Source organism: Cydia splendana, chromosome 12 (assembly GCF_910591565.1).
Source record: "Cydia splendana chromosome 12, ilCydSple1.2, whole genome shotgun sequence".
In the NCBI taxonomy this organism is placed as follows: Eukaryota; Metazoa; Arthropoda; class Insecta; order Lepidoptera; family Tortricidae; genus Cydia; species Cydia splendana.
In genome coordinates, this window is record NC_085971.1 from 19,980,076 (window position 1) to 20,006,650 (window position 26,575).

General features: G+C 36.3%; 1 protein-coding gene across 5 annotated transcripts; it reads right to left on the reverse strand.

Moving 5' to 3' along the window:
- Positions 1 to 709: 709 nt before the first annotated feature.
- On the reverse strand, positions 710 to 26,564 carry LOC134795670 (uridine-cytidine kinase-like 1). 5 transcript variants are annotated; one of them, XM_063767586.1, is made up of 12 exons: positions 26,396 to 26,564; positions 22,084 to 22,208; positions 16,556 to 16,735; positions 14,848 to 14,954; positions 14,061 to 14,231; positions 13,514 to 13,650; positions 12,008 to 12,194; positions 10,813 to 10,902; positions 7,917 to 8,076; positions 7,496 to 7,641; positions 6,287 to 6,484; positions 710 to 5,166 (listed from the first exon to the last, which is right to left on the reverse strand). In XM_063767586.1, exons 1-12 carry the CDS (start codon positions 26,446 to 26,448, stop codon positions 5,044 to 5,046), a joined length of 1,677 nt encoding a protein of 558 aa, XP_063623656.1. In that variant the 5' UTR covers positions 26,449 to 26,564; the 3' UTR covers positions 710 to 5,043. The 5 variants fall into 5 exon arrangements, with proteins under 5 accessions (XP_063623656.1, XP_063623657.1, XP_063623658.1 ...); XM_063767587.1 differs by having other exon boundaries at positions 26,102 to 26,564; XM_063767588.1 differs by having other exon boundaries at positions 26,087 to 26,564.
- Positions 26,565 to 26,575: the final 11 nt, after the last annotated feature.

Here is a 26,575-nt window from a genome sequence, read left to right on the forward strand (position 1 = left end):
ATTCAAATTTTCTATGGGACGATATCCCTTCGCACCTACATTTTTCAAATTTGCCGCCTTTTTCTACTGACAAGATCTGCTTGACGAAGCAAAAAAGCAGCAAGAGCTGCTATAGTGGTGTCGGGTAGTTGTGTGAAAGGCAGGGTATTGAAAAAACACTCAACGCACGCGGTTGTTCTCTGTAAAGGACAAAATAGAACAGCACTGGAAATGTAAGAATGACGGATAAAATGCAAATATATATTATATAATATATATAGATATTTATTTAAGTGCCAATTTTGTACAAGTCTGTACTTTCTAAAGTACAGGCAGACTTATTATTGTACTAATAAATATATTAAAGCAAAATACTTTAGAAAAGATGATGTTATTAAAATAGTTTTAAATAAAGTGTATTTATTTATTGTTTTATTTCTCTAGCGAATTACGAACCAATACTATACAACAGCGGTCGGCAACAAGCGGCCCGCGGGCCGCATGCGGCCCGCGAACCTCTCACTTGCGGCCCGCGAGTCTCCCTGGCTATTTTGTATGTAATATTGACAAACGAGAATGTCTGATAAAGTCATAAATATTAACAAAGTGCGGCCCGCGTCAACTTCGGTAACTACTATTTGGCCCTTGGCTGCTAAAAGGTTGCCGACCGCTGCTATACAAGATTGACAGCTAAGCAGGGCTCGGGTTATTAAATGAAAACAGATATAAATATAATTCAGTGGATTTACTCTCACTTTTGATATACATATATTTTTTTGTATTTTTCATAATATTTATTTACACAGACTTATTTAAGTACTTGTGCAGAGGCAAGCCCCGATTCGATTTAAATCTCGCGAATTAAGTGAAAAAAAACGACTGTATTTGTTGCTTCATATTTGCAGTATTATTTTATGCTGCCATTTTTATGTATGCGGCATTTTTTACTCGATCTAAGCATTTTTTTTACACTTAAATCGCGATGCTACACACACTGTGCAATATTTTTTAACAAAAAAATGCTTCGGCGTACACAGCTCTAACAATATGACTACCTAAAAAAATAAGCATACTATTTATCAATAAGTAAGCGTTGAGAAATTATACAAATTATACAACCAGTATTACTGTCGCCCCAGCCCGTAAAAAGAAAAACATATTTTTTTAATCAAATTACCTGGAAAACACTATAAATTCATTAAAAATATATAAGTCGGTAATCAATCGTCCTATACAAAGGACATTTAATTTTGATCGTACAATAAACAGTCGGGCGGGACGTAACTGACTTTACGTGTTTTAAATTTAAAAATAAATATAATATCAAATCGTAAGATATAACAACAATAATATATACACACAGGAACTGGGGAATATAGGCGTTTAATAAAATATAATATAATACTGAAAAGTACAAATATATAAAATCGTGGCAGTACATGGAATAATGATATGGGATCTCATTTTCCCGTTTGGAATTATATTTTTTGTGCATATTAAAAATGTGTTCTTTTAATAGTACACTTTACAATGGAAATTTGCTTCATTTTGTATTAAAAAAAATTGACATTTAGGTTTACATTTTAATCGCAATATTTAATGCATATAAGTATTGGATATAAAAAAATAAGTAAATCATAAGAAGTATAAAACTGGAAGTACACGAACTAAGTTGTTTTATTTAAGTATATTGTATGCACCGCAAATTGTTATCTTTTAAGTTCAATAAAATATATACAAATACATATTATCCGAACTTAATAGATATTGAATAGATATGATACCTACTAAAGCCTCGTAGGTCCTAGGGTCATGTTTGCAGTTTTAATTGGAACCTTCTCTGATGTCAAATACTTAAGTTCAAAATTCGATTTAAATTTGTCCTTTTTAAAGGACATCGGAACTTACGAGGGTACATTTATATGCGATGTTTTGAACTAATTCTGAAATGTTATAAACATACAAAAAGTCAATATCGTAAGTATCATAAGTGTGTCAAAGTCCTATTTACACGATATTTAGTTTAACGTTTATGTTGCGACAAGTTACTATGGAAGTTTGTGTTCGTTTTTGGTTTCAAAGTTTTAGTATATTATTCAGGTTAGTTTACTAAATATATAGCAAATATTACGGTGTTATCATTTATATTTATTTAGGAACAACCAATTCTTTGGTTCACATTGACTTCATCAGTGACTTCATAATTAAATAAATAAGTTTCAATAAATTATATTAAGAACTAGTTTGTACTACTATCTGTATCTCTTTTCGTTAATTTCTTTATTTAGTTTTAAGTACTTTTTGGATTGACGCACGAAATAAATAATCAATAAATTAAAACGATATCTTAAAAATATTAAGTAACAATCTGGACTAGATTCTACGTCATTTGCCATTCTAGAAAAAAAACCTACAATGAAGTATGTAAAATATAATTATATTTATATATTTCAAGTTACATTTCATTTATGTGTTCGAAAACAGCATAGACTTCCATAGCAAAATGACGACTACACAAAAGTTAATATTAGACGAAAATAAAAACATTATACCTAATGTCCTTTTTAGAGAACATCACAAAAGGTTGAAGAAGATACTTATAAAATTCAGTATCATAGAACAGCTTTCCTATGACCATAGAATGTGTTAATACATATCTATCGAATAGTTCTTAAAAATATTATAGAAATAGTGTTCCGTGAACAAAGTTTTGTACGGAACACCAAAAATTAATGATTAAACCAAGGACCAGCGTGTTCTGCTTTAAATTTAACTATTTTCATTATTTATATCAAGGCACAACATAATCCCAAATCTGTCATAGAAATCTCGACTTTAAGGCAAAGTGATACAGTCATCAATGCCTAACACAGTTAAGTAAGATTATATGATATTTTTATATTTCATCAATACAAAGTTGAAAAAGTTATATTACCAAAGGGGCAACATGCGATTAAATGAATTTAGGATCAAATTCATCAGTATAACCCTTTTCGCGTTTGAAATTTCATTGATACGAATAGACATAAATTATGTTCTACAAAAGACAATTCTTAATGCTTAGGACAAAAGTTTACCATCTATGGTAATAACTTACATTTAATTTCTCTAGTCCGTATCTTGCAAATGTAACGTAAAAGCCATTATTTATTAATTTTAGAATTGTCTTAATATAGATGATTTTCATACGTTACAACAGGCAGGCAGATAATAAGTTTTCGTATATTTTTTTAATGCAACAGTACTAGAGTCAGTCCGAGCTAACTTTACCGACTTGATAAATAACAAAGTATGAAAGTGCCACCACAATAGTATTTTTTTAAGTATGAGGTTTATACTGGCCAAAGTGTGGATTTGTCAACGTAACGTTAGCTTAGGCGTACTTTAACAACAACACTCTTAGCGCTACTTGCACCATCCCACTAACCCGGGGTTAACCGGTTAAACCGTTAACCCAGTGTCAAATTGTACTGGTAACCATGATAACTCCAGGTTTAACCGGTTAACCCCGGATTAGTGAATGATGCAAGTAGCCCTTGACAGTTAACTGACCGTCAATAGAACTTTTAGCGGCTTTTTTTATTGTTGTAAGTGTATGTGTTCTGTGTTCTCAGAAATTTTAGGTTACTCATACTCAGAATCACGAGCACTATTGATTCTACCCGGACAAAAAAGCGGTCCAATTAATTTCTATTATTTTCGATGTTCCATTACCCTCCCTTATTCCCAGGGTAATTTTTGCAGTTTTGAATTTGATACCGTCTTTTATAAATAAAAATAAATAAATAAAATAAAAATATAATGCATTTATTTCAGACAATCATGGTCCATATTTTGTTTATTCCGTTATAGTTCAAAATTCGATTTGATGATGTCCTTTTAGAAGGACATCGGGACTTAGGAGGTTGTTACCTCCATGCAAGTGCTCATAGAAAAATGTGACCTTTTCAACCCAGAGGTACCACATTATCGGTTGTCGATAAGCTTGATATCAAATTGAAGCTATATGGAAATAGCGCCTTATTGACAACCAACATTAAGTACCCTTTTGGGTGAGAATGATACAAATAGCGTTAGTAGATTTGAAAAATTGGGATACTTTTTCTTCTAGTCTAGTAGAATCAATAGTGCTCGTGATTCTGAGCAGGATTAACGTATAATTTCAGGGAACCCTAAGAACACATAACTTACAAGAACAAAAGAGTCCGTCTAACCTAACTTTGCACATACATACTTGAATTGAACAAAGATGTCATAATGTCATTATAAACGTCATATTTTCATAGAAATTTGCCATTGATGATGACGTTGCCACACTTTGTGCTAATGCCATGCAGAGTTAGCGTGGTCCGACTTTAGTTAGTTAACAGTATTGCCTATGGTACTGTCTACATCTATAGTCCGTTTTTTTTTTCAGATTAGAAAATTTATAACCTCAAAACTAGTGGTAATGTTTTTCCTCTACAATTAAATCCGAATATAGTCCGACAAGAAATCGTAGAAAATTATTGAGGGTACCACTTCCTACGTAACTGTCACAATTTTGACGTAAAATGCTCAAACATGGCAACAATTTAGTATGGAAATTTTTTAGTTCCATTTTATTTAATTTCTACTATTTTATACGATACGATACGATCATTTATTGATAAAAAATATTTTACATGTCATAATATCTTAATACTAGGTACTTAAAAATCTATTGCAATGTCCATTTTAATTTGCTAATTCGCACTATATCTATGAACTGAATTATAGTGTAGTTTACATATTATTTTACCACAATATGTGACGTTCCACGGCAAAAGGTACCTTATGGCGGCTGGCGCTTACGTCGCATAGCGCCGCAATAATATTGGAGCGGCGTTAATAATAGCGTAAGCGCCACCCGCCGTAAGGTACCTTTACCCGTGGGACGTCACATATGTAGATATCATAGCAACCTTAGCATTTCGGAACAAAAAGTTAATACCACTACTTTTGAGGTTAGAACAATTCTAACCTTTAAATAAACGGGGTATACAAGTACAGTCAATAATCAGCCTTACGCGCTGGGCAGTGGGTTCAGTCTCGCTCGTCGTCGGCGGGCTCGGTGCCGAAGTAGCGGTCGCCGAAGTTGCCGATGCCGGGGAGGACGTAGAACTTCTCGTTAATCTCGGGGTCTAGGGCGGATGTCACGATTTTTACCTGAAACAATAGTACTTGTTGAAATATCATATTTTGGCGCAGTTGTCCGTTTTAAGACGAAACAGGAGCTGAGTTTTAAATATTTTAGGTAAATATACCCGTCTCGCTAACGGAAGCGGCACCTAAAAGTAGTGCGATAAGGACAAGGCGAAAAATCCTGCGTAAAAATCTCAAAAATCGAGGTTTCGTACTCCTCTGTTTCCTCCTCCAAAACTTAACCAATCGTAACCAAATTTGGAAATCTAAATGATTATGAAATTATCTGTGTCGGACCGTTTTGCTTTTTTGGCTAATTGATATCAGTTTTAAATGCCACGCCTCTCATTGCGGCATAATCAATTAGGCCATTTTGGCCAAATTTGAAGGGCTCTAGCGCCTTAAAAAACAAAAATATCAAAAAAAGCAAAACGGTCCGACACAGATATTGACAATATTAATCTGTGTTGAAAAAATCATTGCTCTAGCTTCAAAAACCACGGAGGAAAACGAGGAGTACGTTTGTATGGAGAAATGACCACTCCTGTTGGCTCTTAACGGACATTTGTCTAACAAGTTTATCCTGTCTCTATTTGTCAGATTAAAAAAAATCATTTTATTGTATTCCTATTTGTCCCCGCCTCAGTACTCTCAGTAGGCTTGGCGCCGCAACAGTAGCTCGCCCGCAAGATATACTACTTCGTCCCGTTCAAATTAATACAGTAAGACAAAAACGGGTAGTATATCGGTGACAGGTTCCCAGGTCTACGAATATTTTACTTCATAATATCAGATTTCTTTCCCTTAGAAAGTTATTGAGTGGAAGTCTTTTAATGGCATTAAAAAAGTCAACATCGTAACTAACACCGATAAGGCCTAGTTTAGAAAGATGAGATCTAGAAACTAGAAAGGTCAGATGGCAGTCACTTCCATATAAACTAGTGCCTGCGTCAATTCTTGAGCGTACTCTAGGGTTCCGTAGTAAGTAGGCTTCGCTGATGATTTTCATAAGCAGCGTGTCATTTCCAAAAGACGACCTTTAATTTGCCATGTCATTCTTAAAGCAATAATTGTAATGGAAGTCCACGTCGTCTAAAAAGACATAATTTTTAGGATGTCCGTTTTAAAGGACATTTAATCTTACCTGTGGAAAAGCGTAAGCTATCGAGTGAACACCAATTTCCGCCATGAGCAATGAAACTAGACTGATATGGTCCTCGGGCACGTCGTGGTCGAGCAGCACGCGGATGGCCATGATGGCGGCGGCGCCGGTGGCCACGGTGGCGTCCATGAGGATCACGCGGTAGTCCTTTATGTCCTTTGGTAGGCGGAGGTAGTATAGCTGGAAAGAGAGAAATACGTTTCTTAAAAAAAAAAGTAAGTGTTTCTTTAATTGTTTAATTGAACCAAGTTAGAAATTAGACGGTTGTAATTTTTTTTTATGACCCAAGCACAATAAATCTCCATTTCCATTTTTATATTAAAATCTTATGCTGACACGCCAAATAAACACTAATAATACACAGACTTGAGAAAGAAGAGGTAAATAGCTGGTAGCCTTATCGCTAAAGAGGGATTCATTCCAGACAACCTTGAGGCACGTTGAGCCTTTTAAAACAGAACGGTTCAATTTAGAGTGCAATGAAACTTGCCTGATGCGATCGTAATTTGATTTGAACTGTACTTTCACTGTTTGAACTGTTATTCAAATATTAACCCTATTTTTAGGGTTCCGTACCCAAAGGGTAAAACGGGACCCTATTACTAAGACTCCGCTGTCCGTCCGTCCGTCCGTCCGTCCGTCTGTCACCAGGCTGTATCTCACGAACGGTGATAGCTAGACAGTTGAAATTTTCACAGATGATGTATTTCTGTTGCCGCTATAACAACAAATACTAAAAACAGAATAAAATAAAGATTTAAGTGGGGCTCCCATACAACAAACGAGATTTTTGACCGAAGTTTAGCAACGTCGGGCGGGGTCAGTACTTGGATGGGTGACCGTTTTTTTTTTTGCTTTTTTTTGTATTATGGTACGGAACCCTTCGTGCGCGAGTCCGACTCGCACTTGCCCGGTTTTTATATAAGGTTAAGGTTCACCTCAGCTTGGTCTGTATAAGTGCCGTGCCTATACGGATATCTTCGCAGATGTCATAGACAGCTCGTTATTTTGGAACTCCACTTCAAATCGATCCTTTAACTTATAACATTATGAATATTATAATGCAATTTCTAAATTGCATTATAATATTCATAATGTTATAAGTGCGGCGAAACTTTTCTTGCTGTCGGTTGCGATCAGAAAAGACTACGATTGAATTTTCAACCTTATTACTATATAATTAAGGCTCACCTCAGGCTCATCAGTCTCCTGGTTGGTCTGTATGAGTATCTTGCCTATACGGATATCTTTGCAGACGTCGCACACGGCTTGTTCCATGGTCTCGCCGGCTCGGAGGATGGAAACGCCACAGATTTTCTCCACGTCGCATTTACGACCTTAGGACAAAGATATAAGGTTTAATTTTATTTGTACTAATACAATGATCGGCGAAGTGAATGATACTTAGAATAGGTGAAATTACCACTAAGACAAAAGGCAAGGATTAACGCTATCCATCATTTGTTACACCCGAAAATGAACTTTAACTCGCTATAAAAGCTAAAAGTTATTAGGTTCAAAATTGCCCGAGAGAATCTCGGGGGTTGGTAACAGAACTACTTCAACACATTTGAAAATCAACCTTAAATCTTAACATATAAGTTCAAAATACCTTTGTAAGAGAATCCCTGAGGTGTTTCAACGGTCCTCTCCGAGTAGGGTAACAAGGAGAGCGCGAACTCTATGACCAGTCTCATGAGGCGTTTGGAGTAGAATATGAACTCGTCGCGGGGCGTGTCCTTGTTGCGGATGAACGTGTGGAGACCTTGCACCTGGCGGTGGAAATTTGTGGTTACCATAATGTTAAACCCATAAAAAAGTCCAATAGTTTTTACTTTTATGCAACAGAAAATCTGTCGGCCATTATCAAAAGTGGTAACATGTAAATTAACAAAAAGGTATATAAGTATTTGTGATTGGCAGATGATTTTTACACGTTAAAACTTCTACCTAGACACAAACAGAATAAAACCGGTATTTAACGCCTAGTCTGAATTTGTTTAGGATCCTGCAAACATTTATTAGTCAGCTTTTTGCTTTTAAAAGTGATTATTTTTATTTTTGATCGTATAAAACGCGACCGATATGTGTTAAACCAAAATGGTCAATACTATGATCATAATAATATAGGCTTTATAATTATTACGGTCAAACTAAGGTAAGTACCCCTATTAACGACCCCATTAAAATTGGCATTCATTACCGCGGTATATACAAAATAGCGTTTAATAAGAAAGCTTATTAACTTTCTTAGAATCTAAGAACACAGAAATAAAGCCTTATCGTTTGACTATCGAATAAGTATAACATTGCTACGAAAACATCACGCAAAAAAGTCGAAAATACTAAACTAACGCATCAGGAGCGCAAGATATGGTTGCTCCATACTAACACGCAACACCTCAAGTAAGTAAACGCGTATTATATTTAGTGATTAGCGTAATAATGGTAAATATTATGGAAAGACTAAGACTTGAGATTGATTCTTAGTTATTATCTTTATGGTTCCCAAATACTTTATTTGTAATATTTGCTCGGCAATAGGAAAAAAATAGGAAATTAAAAACCTCGGTGTTAGGTTCCATTTTCTTTGTGTGATACCTAATTTCGAGGTATACCTCGGTAATAACGGCAACGGTATTTTAGATTCGGGCGATCTTATATTCATATATAAATGCACATTTACTTGACTGTTGATGTTATTGAAATATTCAACCACCTATAAAGCTAAAGAGCTTTTAACGTGGTATGAAATCTATTCAATAACTCTTAATTTTGATGACAATTTTAGACACCTTCTCAGAAGTTTTCTTAGAAACCCTTATATGAGAAACTCGTTCAAGTATTGATATAGAAACATAAGTATGGTTATAAAATTTATTTTTACCATTGTTTTGTAATATTTGGAACCATCCATATTTATTGTATTAAAAAAATACAAGATAACTATTCATTTGTATTAGTCGTAAATGAGTTTTAAAATTATTTGAATTGAACCGTTTAACGATGGTTAGAAAAGACATCACTCGGTAATAAGCTGTATGAGAACCTAATACAGACCCACCCAAAACTTTCATGACTTCGAAATTAATAGGTTCTTAAAATACCTAATACTTTTGATAGTCTTTTGTATACCAGGTACATAATAATTGTTCTTAAAACCTAATTATGTACCGTTGCACACAATATTTTTTCTAAGGCAGCAAACATAAAATAAATATAGATAGAGAAGATAGTAGAAAAATATATTTTATGTTATTTTAATAACATAATAGACACACAAACATACAACATTAACATTAACTTACACAGATCTTGTATATATTGTGTAGAATATAATTGTGATAGGTAGCTTAAATTAACTATCTATCTGCCGCATAAATGATGGCAGGTGGACTAAAACAGTGACAGACTGGACACCTCGTAACGGCCACAGGAAAAGAGGTAGACCCAGGAAGCGTTGGGAAGACGTGTTCCGCGAAGTATGTGGACCAACATGGAGGAGACGGGCTATGGACAGGGAGGATTGGAGAGATACGGGGGAGGCCTACGCCGCTCAGGCGACTTTCATAAGCAAACGTGTTTAATAGAAGTAGAATTTGTAAATAAACATTATATAGTGAAAAACTTTAAATAATATAGTACGTGTTTTAGATTTTAGTTTTATATTTAAAAAAAGTTTTATACTTCAAAAATTACAGTACAATATTTTTAAGTTTAATGTAATATTTTAAATTGTAATGTGTTTTATGATAGGCTTTTTTACTTTACTTTTACTTTAGGTAGCTTAAACTTTTTGGAGCAACTTGCCCTTCACGTCCGGTTGAAATAATTAAGTACCTATTTATTTAACGTAGATAGGTAATAAATTAAACAAGAATTTCGACAGCATCACACTTGCTCGTAAAGGGTAACCCACGATGTTTTTAGCGTTAAAGGAACCAACTATTTTTATTTTAAATTCATTAATTAAGTCTTATAATATGAAAAGCGTACTGTACTGATTACCTATACCATTTTTTATCCATTATTGTCAAATAAATAATATTTATCATAATTATGGAACTAAAAATGCGACGGGTTATCCACCCTCGTAAAAAGGAACCCACATCCGCGGTATTTGGGTAACAGTGGTCCATTACCACGGTAATAGGCGATTTCGACATTTTGGTTTTGATAATTATTTTTTCCTTTATATTTTTCTAAAACAAGGCCAGAAACTAAAATAATATAAACTTTAATTAACAAACTAACATAAAAAAATATGTCTTGGTTCATACACCGTCGGTTTATGCTTAATTTTTGGCTCTTTTTCGAAAACTTGCTTAACCCCCTCGTTAATAGGGGCACTTACCTTATTTTATCCATCACAAAGACACCACCATCTTGGTAATGGTAATTTCAATTCTCACAGTGGTAATGGTAACACAATGAAAGCAAGACAAACATTGAAGATTTACATATGGTGGTCCTTAAAGATTGATAAATAAATTTATACATCCACTCACTTGGGGCGTATCTTTGAGAAGATATAGGGAGTCTGGTACAGGCTGACCGATATGTGCGATAGCGAGCTTCTCTCGAACTTTGAAGCCTCTCTGAAAAAGCAAAACACATTAATTAAGTAATAAACACTTTATTTTACATATCTCACATATATTAAGAAAGTACAAGGGCGAAGGCTTCGAGCAACACCGGCTTCCGACACATCGGAAGGGAGGGGCCCAAGCGATATCTCACCGTACAAATTTTTCTGCCATTTTTCGCGGGGGGAAAGGTGCACACAGTCGCACTTCTCACACACTTACATACAAAATCCAATCTGTAATGACGACACAAATACATAGAAAATGACACACGTCAAAGACAAATCTTGCAAACCTCGATCTCTTTTTGTGTACGGACGAGTGACAAGTGTCACAACACGCACACTAACACATTTTCGTTGAAGTATGTTATAGTATTCTGAGAGATGAGAAGTCGGATTTGTCGCTCGACCGATCCGCAATTTGTACTGAGCGAGCAAAATCGATAAATCCAACAATTACATGAGACTAAAATATAATAATTGTGTTTGAATGTAATTCAACGTATGATATGTAAAAAAAATATTACATGTGAAATGTAACACTTTCTTTTTGTAAATTTGATGTCCCCGACCTCTTTTTATAACTAAAAACCGAGCAAACAGGCATTTTTGTGCAGCAGTGTTCACGCGCGCGTCTGGACTCGGTCTAGTGAAAAATCCAAGTGCAACTAGTTTTATTACCCGCGCTAGATTAGATTGACGCGCTAATCTTGTACCTCGGCAGAGGGGAAATAGTGCGAATGCCGCCTCCCTTCCGTGTTGCTCGAAGGGCGAAGGCAATGGGAAAAATATGAGCCCACACAATATTGACGCTTAGTATTACTTGGTTTACTCGAGGAACAGAAATGGACCTAAACTATATCCTTGAGGTACTCATCCCCATCGCTATAATGGGCGAAATTATTCAATTTATGGCTAACTTTTCATTTCTCTCTGCTGAATATGATTTAATGAGATCTAATGCAATTTTTAGTACCATAAAGTAACAAGTAAATTAAGTTTACTCATCAATACCTGTGGTTTACACAATCAAACGCTTTGGAAAGGTCGTAGAACACTCCAATAGCGTAAAGCTACTTTACAAACCTGGAAAATGAATTTGATCAATTACTAACCAGCTGCAGTTGTTTGTGGACGTGTTGAACTATCAAATGTATGGCAACTTTGTTCTCTCCTCCCCTTGGTACTATGATGTCCGCGTGGGCCATGCAGGGCGCGATGTAGCTCTGGTAGGCTGGCTTTACGTGCGTCATGTATTGTTTGAGGACGCCTTCTAGGTCGCGGCCACGTTGGACTATATCCCTGAAAAAAAAAATACAAGACAAATAAATATACTATTTTTGTGAAACACTCAGCGTTAACACGAAACTTATGCTAAAAATGTACAAAATGCTACTCAAAAAGTTTCTTTTGAAGATATATTCAAGTTTACTATTTGAATTAATACAATATCGCTATCTTCGTTCAAATCAATAGAAAGTGTTCGTCTGTTGAGATGGTTTTCAGATACGCGCTACGCCACGTCGCGCTAGGTATACGATGTCGCGTGCGTGAATTTAAGTCATGCTAGCGGGTCTGGTGTTTTGATGTTGTCTGGGGTTTTTATATTTACTTTTGCTTGTACAGTCACGCTCCGTGATTGTTGAGCCATTTAGGGTTCTAGCTAAATTGGATATTCCATAGCGCAAGTATTGAACAACCAATTTAGCTAGGACCCTAAATGGCATAACAATCGCGGTGCGTGATCGTACCTTTTAAGTCGCCTGGCGAGTCTTATATCAGCATCAATGTCCACAAAAACTATGGTACCTTCTAAGTCGCCTGGCGAGTCTTATGTCAGCATCAATGTCCACAAAAACTAAGGTACCTTCTAAGTCGCCTGGCGAGTCTTATGTCAGCATCAATGTCCACAAAAACTAAGGTACCTTCTAAGTCGCCTGGCGAGTCTTATGTCAGCATCAATGTCCACAAAAACTAAGGTACCTTCTAAGTCGCCTGGCGAGTCTTATATCAGCATCAATGTCCACAAAAACTAAGGTACCTTCTAAGTCGCCTGGCGAGTCTTATGTCAGCATCAATGTCCACAAAAACTAAGGTACCTTCTAAGTCGCCTGGCGAGTCTTATGTCAGCATCAATGTCCACAAAAACTATGGTACCTTCTAAGTCGCCTGGCGAGTCTTATATCAGCATCAATGTCCACAAAAACTATGGTACCTTCTAAGTCGCCTGGCGAGTCTTATGTCAGCATCAATGTCCACAAAAACTATGGTACCTTCTAAGTCGCCTGACGAGTCTTATATCAGCATCAATGTCCACAAAAACTATGGTACCTTCTAAGTCGCCTGGCGAGTCTTATGTCAGCATCAATGTCCACAAAAACTATGGTACCTTCTAAGTCGCCTAGCGAGTCTTATGTCAGCATCAATGTCCACAAAAACTATGGTACCTTCTAAGTCGCCTGGCGAGTCTTATGTCAGCATCAATGTCCACAAAAACTATGGTACCTTCTAAGTCGCCTAGCGAGTCTTATGTCAGCATCAATGTCCACAAAAACTATGGTACCTTCTAAGTCGCCTGGCGAGTCTTATGTCAGCATCAATGTCCACAAAAACTATGGTACCTTCTAAGTCGCCTAGCGAGTCTTATGTCAGCATCAGTGTCCACGAATACTTTCATGTCCAACATGTTGAGAACGTCACTGTTGTAGAAGGCTAGGATGCCTTCGAAGATTATCACGTTCGCTCCGTACATCGTTTTCTGTAAACAGAAGCACAAACATATTTAGAACTATACTCTGGCACAGCGACTTTGTAAGTAGAAAAAGCGGCAATTAAAAAAATTGGCGAGAAGAGTCTCATAGAAAATTTGAATTACGCGCTTTTTTCTACTGACAAGTTGTGTGTTTCAGTATATTTAATTAGCTGTTTTTTAGGGACTTTTATCTTATCCTTGTAGCCACGCCGGGTTGTACCGAAGGGACCACTCGCGGGATTCGTTGTTTTCATGCGTTTGGTTTGGGAAGTTCTGCTATCAAACCTCGATTATGTTAGATCAGACAGTATTCTATTTTCGGGACTAATTCCGGGTAAAAGCGTCTTGGGTGTCGAAACTGTACTCATGTTGCGTCTCATTTAACACCTACAGAGTGAAAGAGCGAACATACTCACAGTGCGATTCTCCCTAGAATGCGTGACGTAGTTGTATATCGGCACTTCAACTTTCTTGCCCTCTTTGAGTCTCTGTAGCACTCCACTTAGTAGTTCCATGTCGAAAGCGTCCGGGTGGTCGAAATTATACTCGTTCCGGGTCGCAGCTTGGTGTTGCTTCTCATTTAATACCTGAGGGATAAAAGAGAACAATACAACATTTAGTATACTATCAATACACAGTGCGAGTCGGACTCGCCCACCGACGGTTCCGTATTTTTTAATATATGTTGTTATAGCGGCAACAGAAATACATCTGTGAAAATTTCAACTGTCTATCACGGTTCATGAGATACAGCCTGGTGATAGACAGACAGACAGACGGACAGTGGAGTCTTTGTTCGTATTACTATAGGGTCCCGTTTTTAACCTTTGGGTACGGAACCCTAAAAACAAGTGGTGACAGAGCCTGGAATAGTAGGCACGAGGGATGGAGATCCAGCTTGTTCCAAGGAATCTCTTGGAACTGGAATATCACTTGATATTTACCAGTTACTGCTGTTGAAGGAAAGCATTGTAAGGAAACTGAAATTCATCACTGGATTCGAACTGTTCGAAGGCCAGATCGCAGTCGCTTTCTTTAAAAAAAAACAGGCTTTGCAGGCATTCAGAAAAGCGCTAGGACACCATCAAGACCTCTTCGAACGACGACATTTTGAGCAGAAATAACAGAATAATACCATTAAAACTTGGGCGGTAAGGCTTCTCAAGAAGGCCCCTTTACTGAGCTATTGTGGATTATTCGTACCTTGTAGAAGGAATCCATGCTGACAATAGTGACCCACGGCATGTTAAGAGATTCTATTATTTTCGCGGCGACTGTAGTCTTTCCGGAAGCACTTGCGCCGCAAATACCTAAAAAGGGAGATAAATACCATTCATAAATGTGATATTTGCAGCTCGCTGTGTACAGCGATAATAGCGATATGTAATACCACTAATAACCACAATCAGGCGTGACTCACTCTGCGATTTCGTCGCGTCGCAACAAGTAGCTACAAGTACATCCGTCCCACACCAATTTTGGTGGCTAGCTATAAGCCGCGCGTGGCCGCTTGCGCCACCAAGCGGTCATATCTGTCCCAATCGTAACAGACGCGTTTTGATAGAGAGTGAATCTTCTGTACCTAGTACTATTATTTATTCTGTGCCACAATACTAGAATTGGCGTATTCTCTGAAAATGAGAACTTTTTATTATTGACTACTAGCGACCCGCCCCGGCTTCGCACGGGTTAGCAAATTATACACGTAAACCTTCCACAAGAATCACTCTATCGATAGGTGAAAACCGCATGAAAATCCGTTAACCCTTAAATGCATGATTTTTTCTTTTTGCCCGAAATTAATATATGTATCATATAATTCTTTGCTGTTTCTAGGAAAAATTGTAAAAAAAATATAACATCGATTTTCACTGCGAAATCAGTGTTAGAAGTTGCATAGGCTAAATCATATTTATACAAATATATAATGATTAGTAAGAGATATAGGAAAAATCTTACTGCCATCAGAAAGGTACACTATTTGTGATATTCCTATGATAAAGTTTTTAAATATAAAATAATTACAAACCCCGAAAAATCTGCCCTAAATCACACACTAAAAATCATCAAGTTCCGGTTTTTCCAAGTTTTCCGACATTTCGTCTTAAAACAAATGTAATTTTTATAAATTAAAATACTGCGTAAATTTAAGTACAAATTCGGAAAATGGATTAGTTGAACTATTGAAATAATATACAGGAACAAATAGAATTTGTCTAATTATGCATAAAATTTGATGTTTATGATGTGTAGGCTGCATCCTACACTATGCATTTAAGGGGTAAGGGATTTTTGAGTTCATCGCGAACATACATACACACAAACAGACAGATGCGCCGGGGGGCATTGTTTTATAAGTTGTAGTGTAGTGTACTAATTCAGTTTTAAATTTACCTCATACGTTTCGAGGACGGCGTTGTCCTGTGGGCTCGCGGAGAATACCGGAGAATTAGAACTTGGATAAAGTTCTCGCATATTATGTTTCCAAGTGGAAATAGAGTATGATTCGTACCACACACAGTACCACAGACGCCCGGCCGTATATAGTACGCCGGTCGGGGTGTAATATGTTTTCAATCGTACATTTAACTACACTTACCAAGACGGAACGGTTCTACCTCCTGCCCATCCGTAGGTAGTTGTACCACGGCGGACGCCCGGCGGTATATATGGTACGCCTGTCAGCGTGTAATATGCTTTCGGTAGCCGTACGCTTGTTTGACTGCGATATTGAACCGTATATTAACTACACTCACCAATGAGGAACGGTTCAACCTCCTGCCCACCAGCACAGTTGTACCACGGCGGACGCCCGGCGGTATATATGGTACGCCTGTCAGCGTGTAATATGCTTTCGGCAGCCGTACGCTTGTTTGACTGCGATATTGAAGCGTATATTGACTACACTCACCAATGAGGAACGGTTCAACCTCCTGCCCACCAGTACAGTTGTACCAAGGCGGACGCCCGGCCGTATATATGGTACGCCTATCGGCGTGTAATATGCTTTCGGCAGCCGTACGCTTGTTTGACTGCGACATTGACGTTGTGCGTACGCGCCGCGCCCGCGGCGACTTGAGGATGTTTGATCCTGGAACAATTTAATGATTAGATTTAATAAATTCTATAATTAATAAATTATGATTTCGCTTAATACTAATAGTGACTGGGAAACGGTCCTTGTTAACCCCCGCCGCTAAAATAATCGTGTTACAAGAATAAAGTGTGTTCCGGTGTGTCTGTTTGTGGCATCGTAGATTCCCAAAAAATGAACCGATTTGAGTGCGGTTTTTTAATGGCCCTGTTTTATTTGACGTGTTTATTTCACATTTGTAGTAATTTTTTTTTTGTATACAGTCTGTTGACGAAAATTGGCAAGTACAGCAGCGTAGGTACGTATATGTCAAAATTGTCAAACAAGTAAGTAGCTGCGAAAGTGATAAAATATATATAATAATAATAATGAAATAATATACGGTTTTTAGAAGGCACGATCGCAGCTCAATTAAACGAAAAGTTGGAGTTACATTTAAGAAAAGAAGTATTAATATATAAAAGTGTTTTCGTTTTTACAATTTCGTTCATTTATATTTGATTTTTCCCAACCAACCAGTTATTTACAACTAACCTCGCCTGTAATAAGCAATAAATAGGTTTTCTTTACAGTGTAAAGTTTACACAGCCCTCCGTCCTAAAACGCCGTATCTCCGTACTATACAATGCAACATATGACGTTTATCAACAAAACAACAGCAATATATACTTTAGTCATTCACAAGGCCGGCTCTCTGGCGACATCGCAAATTGCTTCTAATAACGTATTTATTAGCAGGGACCATCACACATTAATTCTGTAGTACCAACACATTTGTAATATATAATGAACATTTTGAAATGTAAGATTAGATATTGCTTGAAAAGTTAGTGGATGTATGTATATTTTATAGAGATGCAACGGATAGTTCTTTGGCCGGATACCGGATACCGGATATTCTGGCTGCACATCGGCCCAATTCCGGTATCCGGCCGCCGAATATTCGGCCGGCGGAACTATACCTACATATCGGTTTTTCAAGTGCGCATTGTGCAGATTTTGACCTGTTTCGTAGTGAACGTTCGCGCGGACTCATTTCTAGGTTCGAAATGAGTGCGCGTGCATGTCTGTGGAATGTTACATTATTTTAAAATAATAACGAGTAAGATTATGACCGTGACTGTTTCTTAAATCCAATTTTGTTGACACCGAAATCTAGCAATGTTACTATTCGGTATCCGGCCGGATAGTAGGTCACTATCCGGCATCCGGGCGGATATTAAAATAATGGCCGGATAATAAATAATATTTAATACCTTTAAAAGTATATTTAATGTTACGTAACCGCTTTTTACGCCGAGCGCGTTTCCCGAAAACGGAGCGCGGAGGGCTGTTAGTGGAGTAAACGAAGCAAGATGTTGTATGGAGACCCATGCATTAATTCCTCAGTCGATGAAATTTTGCTTGGTTATTGTATAGTATGAGCCGAAACTAACATATGAAATATCCAAAAAAAAAACACTCCTAAGTCAGGTTTTTATACGTAAAAATACAAATCTGTTTATATATTGAACCGAGTAATTCCTCCGTCCAAAATTATTTTACCAAATAAGTTATTTGTATCAGCATGTGATACTAGAAAAAAATCAAAAACTTTTGTCAAACATGAGAATATTTTTTTATGATAATTCCTTTTTTTGGTGCTCATTTTCATCGGAAAATTGCTCTGTCAATTTTTTCTTCTTATATGATCTTAGAATATAATTTAGCGTAGAGGGTAAGAAAATCCAAAAAAAAATGCATACCCAAATTTATGTATTTTAGAACTATTAAAAACTGAGAGTGGAAAATTTCTCAGCCTGATTTCTTTTTAAATATATACTGAGTAGTCACGTATACACTTAAATCCAAAATATCCAAAAGAAATATCATCCAGGACACCGAAATTTTGGAAGCGAAGATAAATCCATCCCGCGGTTACGCAATAATGTACCGTCTTCCTTTAGCAGTTTAGTGCAGATTAGCGTCCTTGTGCTTCTAGTACGACCCGACCGCGTGACCCGCAGCCTGCACTTAATGGCTCCTCTACACGATGGGCCAGCGCCGGCCACTCCAAGGGACGCAGCCATGCGGTAGAATGAGATAGCAATATCACTTGCTCCCTCTAACGCTTAAATGCGTCCCTTGGAGTGGCCGGCGCTGGCCCATCGTGTAGAGCTGTAGAGGAGCCATAAGAAGGGAGTTGTCGTTGTCACTAGTGTGTGATTCTTTACACTACATTTAGTGATTTTTGCGTTTTCTTTGTACCGAATAATATAATTATATTAACGTAGTTTCATATAACTTTGATTAGAATAATGTCACGCTAAAGACGTTAATAACAACCGACATCAAATACACTACTAAACCACTACGACCAGTTTTGACATTGACAATGTCAAAACTGGTCGTAGCCGTACTAGAATTTTTGCCACGTAATAAAGATTACTTATCGTATGCTTACCGTTAATAAATTGCGATATCTTAAAACTTAACCGTCAAGATCTTTAAAACTACTGAACCAATTTTGATGAAACTTGCACTATAAACTGAAAGACACTTCATCATCAACTATGGGACGATAATCCTTCACTACATTTTTTAAATTTGCCGCCTTTTTCTACTGACAAGATTTGCTTGACCAAGTATATTTTACAAAAAAAATATTGCAGCAGTGGCAACATTGTAGTAAGTTTTTTTGGTCTTGAATTACGTTTTTTAGTATAGAAAAGCAGCAAGCCGCCACCGCCGGGTAGTATAGGGCGAGGCGCGGCGCGCGCGGGCGGCGGCCGGTACCGCTCACGCACCCCGCTTGTACTCCGCTCCCTACACACTGTTCCCGTTATGTTTCGTTTTTAATGCGCTCGTTATTTTTTTGGATGTTTTTATAGATGAATGGAAAGAAAACTGTAAACTTAATTCAATAAATAAAATGGATAGAGAAATTTTCCACAGCGAGTAAAAAGGCAATTTCTGAAAATAGTATAGTTACATGGTAATTTTTTTGGATTTTCATTTTGTAGGTATAAAACGGCAATAAGCTGGCATTCCAGTGAAAAAATTAGACTGAGCTATTTTCCGGTCCAAGACACACCAAAAAATTATATTTTATTAATATTGGTATTTCTGCTGGGATATTTTTTTGGATATTTCATATATTGTTGCAATACGTTACATGAATATGTCCGGTGAAGAAAGTTTGAACGGAGCATTTTTCTGTAAAAAGATATTAACGATTTGAGACTTTAGGTATTTACTTTAATTCTATTATTATTATTCTTTGGATATTTATACAATACTTATTATTTATTGATACTTTATCATACTGTAAAGTTTTTTCTGGCTGAGGAATTACTGCGGGGTCCACTACCTTTATTTACTACATTATGTGTTCAGCTATGAATAAAAGTAGAAATAATGGAGATAGAGTTCTGCAAGTATAGAATGTTTTATTGGAAATATCCTCCTCTTTAATAATATTAATTTTCGTTTCTTAAATATGAATACTTTTTGAGATATTGGGGAAATAAAAAATATCTACTTTTTTCCCCCTTTTTTTTGCTTATAACTTTTGATATTTTTTGTGTGCTAATAATACACGCTTCAAATACATTTTTCTAGGCATCATGACGAATCTAATCTAGGTATCACACGTATTTTTAGGAGTATTATCTTTATTTTTCACCGTTTTCAGGATCTCGAACAGACTAGTATTGGAGCATTTGGATCCCATACTGTTCACGACTCTTCTCTTTCTGCAAATTCACACAGACTCTATAAAACAGACGTATAACATCTGTCACAGTAACGTCATAACAAAAAAGTTATGCCGGCACGTTTCACACGTTTCTACATATCATCATCATCTACATATACAACAATAAATAATAATTACAATAAATGTACATATTTTCTACTTTATAAACAACTGAAACCTTTTAAACAATACGTTCTTTGTCAAACAACCTTTAAAATATAAACCTCACCGATTTAAATGGCACCCGTGGTCTCCCATACACCAATTGTCGAACAATGAACACATAAAATGTGGAGTGACTCACGGACATTACTATTTTAACTCAAAAACATCGTATATCACTATAACACTCTAGTGTAGATACGCCCTTCTCAGTGTAACATAACTATTGTAATTAAAAGCTAAAGATCGTATGTCATTGTAACATTCTAGTGTAGATACGCCCTTTCGAGTGCAACGAAATTGTTGTGATGAAAAGCGAAAGATCGTATGTCATTATAACACTCCAGTGCAGATACGCCTTTTCTAGAGTAAAATGATTATTGTGATAAAAAGTCGTATGTGCCTGGATACAAGTAAGGAGATATGACTTTTAGTATAAACAAGGATATATTTAGCCCGGTTGTAAATGTATGGGTGTTATAGTTTGTTATTCCATGGTGCACTGAACTAACAGGATAAGTTCATTTGTTTATAAATGTAAAACATGTAAAAAAACAGTATATTTTTTACACTCAAGAGCTATAAAATCTGTTCACCTTATATGGAAGTTTCCATAATATTAACAAGGCCAAGAATACATCGGACCATGCACGCATAGGGTTATATTGTATATATAGGTACAGTCGCGCACCGTGACTGTTGAGCCATTTAGGGTTCTAGCTAAATTGGACATTTCGCAGAGTAAGTATTGTTCAACAAATTTAGCTAGGACCCCAAATGGATAAACAATCCCAGTGCATGATGTTGATGGTACCTACCTAGTTTATAACTTATGCATTAGTTTCAAATCTGGGTCAACTATTTCATAGGCCTAGTGGAGTTTATACCTACATTTTATTTTTATTCGCTACTGTTTACTGCTTTAAATTATTTTAAACTATGGGTAACAAACAAATACATACTGAGATTAAGCCAGCCAATACCATGTAGGCATACGACACCATACGGCCTTCTTAAAATACAGTTAAATTATTTAGTTTAAAAAAAGAATTGCCAAGTTCACAGAAGCGGAACGGTAGGTGAGTTCGTGAGGTACGTGAGTTAGTAACAAGAAACTAATTTGCTGTTGACGACCAAATACCGGTAGTACAGATAACAACGCACTTAATTGACCATTAGTAGACCTAATCTCGTTGTAATACGGTTCACAATAGGGAAGCTAAGTGCAGGAATGTCTACTCGTGTGCACACGGGTACCAACCAACGTTTTTCATACGGGACCACACTCCACAGAGTCCACACAGAGCGACCTGTCTCTCGAAGGAGTTGCCGTACGAAGCAGCTCTTACTGTGGACACGTGCCGAGCGAGCCAGCTCGCTCTGTGTGGATGTGATTGTGAGCCCATCTTTTCAGAGGGTTATTTAGTTTAAGGTAGGCATTCTGTACCTGTAGATGGAGGTCGGTACGGGCGAACATTCGGGACCGTGGTCGGCGAGGCCGGCGCTCTCGTAGAATAGTCTTCATCGTCCAAGAACACTTGCTCTCCCAGCTCCAAAGCCAATTCCGTGTCACTGTGGAAACGGTATGATGTTACAACTTCAATAAATTATTTCTTTGTTGTGCAAGGAAAGGAATGGATGCCTCGACGAACGTAGAACGAAACGGTATTTTTCTTTAGACTCGTTTCCTTAAATTAAAACTTTCAATATATGTTGTATCTCAAGAAAAAAAAAACTAAGCAATTATAATAGTGATGTAAAGAGTTCAGTAGTGCCAGTATCTATCTACTAACTTTGGAAGGGTTTAAGGTCAAAAGATATCGGATAATCATCGTACGAATATTCGTGAATCAAGCTACACACGTAACTACATAATATACTGTATAACATATCTTGATGTAGGTCAGTTGGTGACCGTGTACGTATTGTTTAAACTGCGAAGGTCGTGTGCTACATTTAACCTCACCGGATAACTAAAATGTAATACATTGTATCACCAGAAAACGACATAGATACATAGTCTGAGTATTGACTGAAGTAGTGACTTGGTTATATCTTGGAATCATTGACTTATATCTAAAGATGGGTGTCATTCAAGAATTCGAGCCAATTGTGCAGTCCAACGCCACAACGCGATTGGTTGGTGAGTTCGCATCACGCGCGCGATTGGTCCCAACCCAACTAGTTGCGTTAGACTGCACGATTGGCTCGAATTCGTGAGTGACACCGCTGAACTAGCACCATCCTTAGTGCCCGTAAGGCCCGTCCTTAGATATACTTATGTCAATGCTTAGAATATACTGTTCCAAAAGCAAATAAGTAATTTACGTGATCACATATTGTTGTTCTGAATTCAATACTTTCAATGACACTCGACATCATTCAGATTTTCATTGTGCTTATGATTCTTGGCATGCCATCTTGTAGGTACCTATAGTATACTGCAGAGATAACTGACCCCCTGCGTAGAAACTAGAAATTTGTTTGCTGTGGAGGCTCTGCAGCTTACTGTACATTCTATACCTGTGGGAGCAAGTGCCTGAAAACGACTTTTTTCAGTTAGAGTGCATGTTGAAATCGTCAGGTGGCAACCAAAACTCACTAATTACTAAAAATTAATTAAACAAAAATCAACCTTATTTCAGTAATAATACGGTTCACGATGGCTATGAACTTGTGGTGGTAATTAGTGAGTTTTAGTTGTCAACTTGTCACCTGACGAAATATTTCTGGCAGCCTGTATAGGTCTGACTGTATAGCGCTTAGCACACTGGATTCGATTAGGACGTCGCTCCGATGTTTTTGAGAGACAACGCTATGCGCATATTATAGCGACATCCCGCTCGCACATCGGAGCGACATGCAAATCGGATCCAGTGTGCTAAGCGCCTATATTACTGTAGGTATAGTAGAGGAAATTCTAATTGCGGTACTGATAACAGGTAATTGTCAGGCCGTGACCTTAGTTCAGGGCACAGATAACACACAAACATACCTACTAGTTAAATATACCATGTGATTCACGGTATAATGACCTGAGATGAAACGCGTAAATCTAAACACGACGTCGTTTGATCGAAATTCAACTCTATCTAATTATGATAAGGTCGAATTTGCACCTATTTTTTCTCTTGGCATTTTGAGACGCATAGAATCGTAAATTTAAAAACCGTGTTTAGTTTTATCGAAATTGAACTCTATTATTTTATGCTAAGATCGAATTTTCGTTAACGTAATTGTATAAAGGTTGTTATCGCGAATAGAAGGGAGGTATATTGAACCTTAACAATAAAGATTTAAGATTCTATTTAGAGATAAAGATATTGATTTGCGTTTTTTGTTAATAGACAAGTTTGATAACGGTTTTTCCTTAAAAATAATTAATGAGTGGAAGGTGTGGAAACCTGCAAAATATTGTTATTACTCTCAAGAGCAATTAAAATGGGTCTTTTTGTTCCATTCCATACAAAGTTTATATTCTTATGTATATTGCACCAAGATTATGATAGGCAAGCATAATATGTTTGCACCAGTCCAGTGTCAGTAACATATACATTTATTACCTATATGACATCCACATTTATAGTTGTGATTAAACAAGTTTTGTCAAGGCCACAATTCAGTTTGGAAAGTAGTTATGCAAAATACTTTTATTACTAGCAATTTTATAAAGAGCATTTTATTACGTATCTTCACAAAAATACACTGGCATCATGTACATGTTTAAAAAATTAGAAGAACAAACTAGTGATGCTAACCTTTTATATTAAATTGAATGTGCAAAATAGTGTAAGATAATAATATAGTCTATTTCATATTTCTTTATTTCGTAAATGCACAGATTCATTCAATCAATTTCATTCAAATTCATTCGGATTTCGTATTCATTTCAATCAATTTAAAAATGTGCATATCTAGTTTCTTTAGAGTTTTAAAATTGTAACCCTGCAAGAATTTTAAATTTAATTAGATTTTAACCATAGATTTATGAATGAAGGTGAAATTAAAAATTTTTGCTTTTTCAAATTTATTTTCAATTGAAGTATGGAACAATTTAAATTTTACTTAGGTCTGTCAAATGCTATCTATAACGGCAATAACATCTGTAATATGATACTCATTGAAGGCCGCAAAAATATTGGATACACTCTTACGGCTCTACAACTAAGATTGTGTCCGATATTTTTGTGGCCTTCATTGTGTAACATATTATTGCAGGTAACTGTCTAACTGTACTGTAACAAATGCAAAGATTATGTAACACAGATGAGTTATTGAAACATTAAATATACACACACATGTGTCACCATAGATGTTTGTTTAACACATATTTAGAGTTGTGCTTATGTCCTTTTGGATAATGTTTTTAGTCTTCATGTTACATGTGCAACTATATGTATTTAAAGATATTTAAACAGCTATTATATATGCATAATGTGTTATAAGGAAACTACTTGATACTTTATTTTAAAGAGAACATTCCTCATATACTATTTTTATTAGCAGTAGAGAAATGGTAAACAATCTTGATGTCTTTTTATTGAAAAACACATTAAAAAAATAGTAACTATATTACTTATGAAACTAAAAGAATGTAAATGAACATTTTTTTTTTATTTAGCCTTTTTACTCGGACAATACATTTCTGGTTCATATATTTCCCTAATTCCTTTTTTTTTGTGTGTCCGTTTGCCAGGTGGCAAAGGCCTCCTCCAATCTTTATGTTGTTGTTGTTGTTTTATATGTTGTTGTTGTTTATTTCTTTTTCTTAAATGAACATATATGCTATATAATTGTTACATATTTGCTATGACTTACAAAAGAGTCACTGCTTTTTGATTAGTTATCTCAATATATGTATTTGTTGTATACTTCTATTTTTGAAGCAAGGTAACATTGTGCTCTAAATATTTTTAAATATATCTCATAAGGTATCCCATAAGGTATGACATCATAGGTATAGAACTATAACCATGCTGAATCAAGTTTGTTGTGGTGATAATATTGATTACTAATTGCACAATTTAAAATATTGTTTAGTGCAAAACATTGGCATGTTTTTCAACATTATAATTACTTGCTTTAATGTAGAATAGTCATGCTTTTTATCTTTGTTGTTTGAATTCTTTCTATTAAAATGCACCTGTAATCAATGATTATACTTATCCTCTCTTCCTCTATCACATCTTATCACAATTATGTTAGACATTATTATCACTCAAGGGCATGTATTGTTTACTTTGTTAATGTCACATAATACGAGTCATTTGTTGTAACAAATATTATTAAAATGAGCAAATTTTAACTTACACAAAAGTAAATATAAAAATGTTTTTGTTATTACAACTCAAAGCAAAAAATGCAAAGTTAGACACAAGACACAAACCACTACACCATTTAGTTTTGCTCGCAAATAATCACAAACCAAAAAAAGCTGAAGCTTCACTGACACGGATTGCTCTTACGGATTCGCGAAGATGATTGCGGGGTCCATCGCGTCAGCTGCAAGCACGTGCCGCACAACTCCGCTGCCAACGAACTAAATTATAGTCTAAAAATAAAAACCACAATGCACGGCCGGAGAGGTTATAATGCAGGCGTTCAACTTAAACCTGGACACTCTCGTTATTATCAAAACACACTCACTTCAAAAAAACCGCAAGTATAAACTAGCACTTGGAAAATAATGAAATGCGGAATTTAATGACACGAGACAGCTGTTCAAACAAACAATTGCACTAACTTAGCACGCTTTTTACCTATCCGAGCTAGCAGAACTGGGGGTTTCGAACTTATTCAGCTTCCCAGCCATCGGTGGTTGACACAGTATTAGATTGGAAATAAAAAATCAATTTTTATAAAATTCACGCCTGTACGGAACACGCAAGTAATATTTTTGTTTGACGTTTTCAAGTGACGTTCCGTATATATGACGCGCA

Bases quoted from the DNA above. Each gene is read 5' to 3' on its own strand.
- LOC134795670 (XM_063767586.1), bottom strand. From the start codon at position 26,448: ATGGCTGGGAAGCTGAATAAGTTCGAAACCCCCAGTTCTGCTAGCTCG. The intron at 7,642-7,916 runs GTATTTTGAACT...CTTTGTCCTAAG, and splicing joins TCAGGGATTCTCTTACAAAG to GTCGTAAATGCGACGTGGAG. The intron at 5,167-6,286 runs GTAAGATTAAAT...CTATTGTTTCAG, and splicing joins TAGCTTACGCTTTTCCACAG to GTAAAAATCGTGACATCCGC.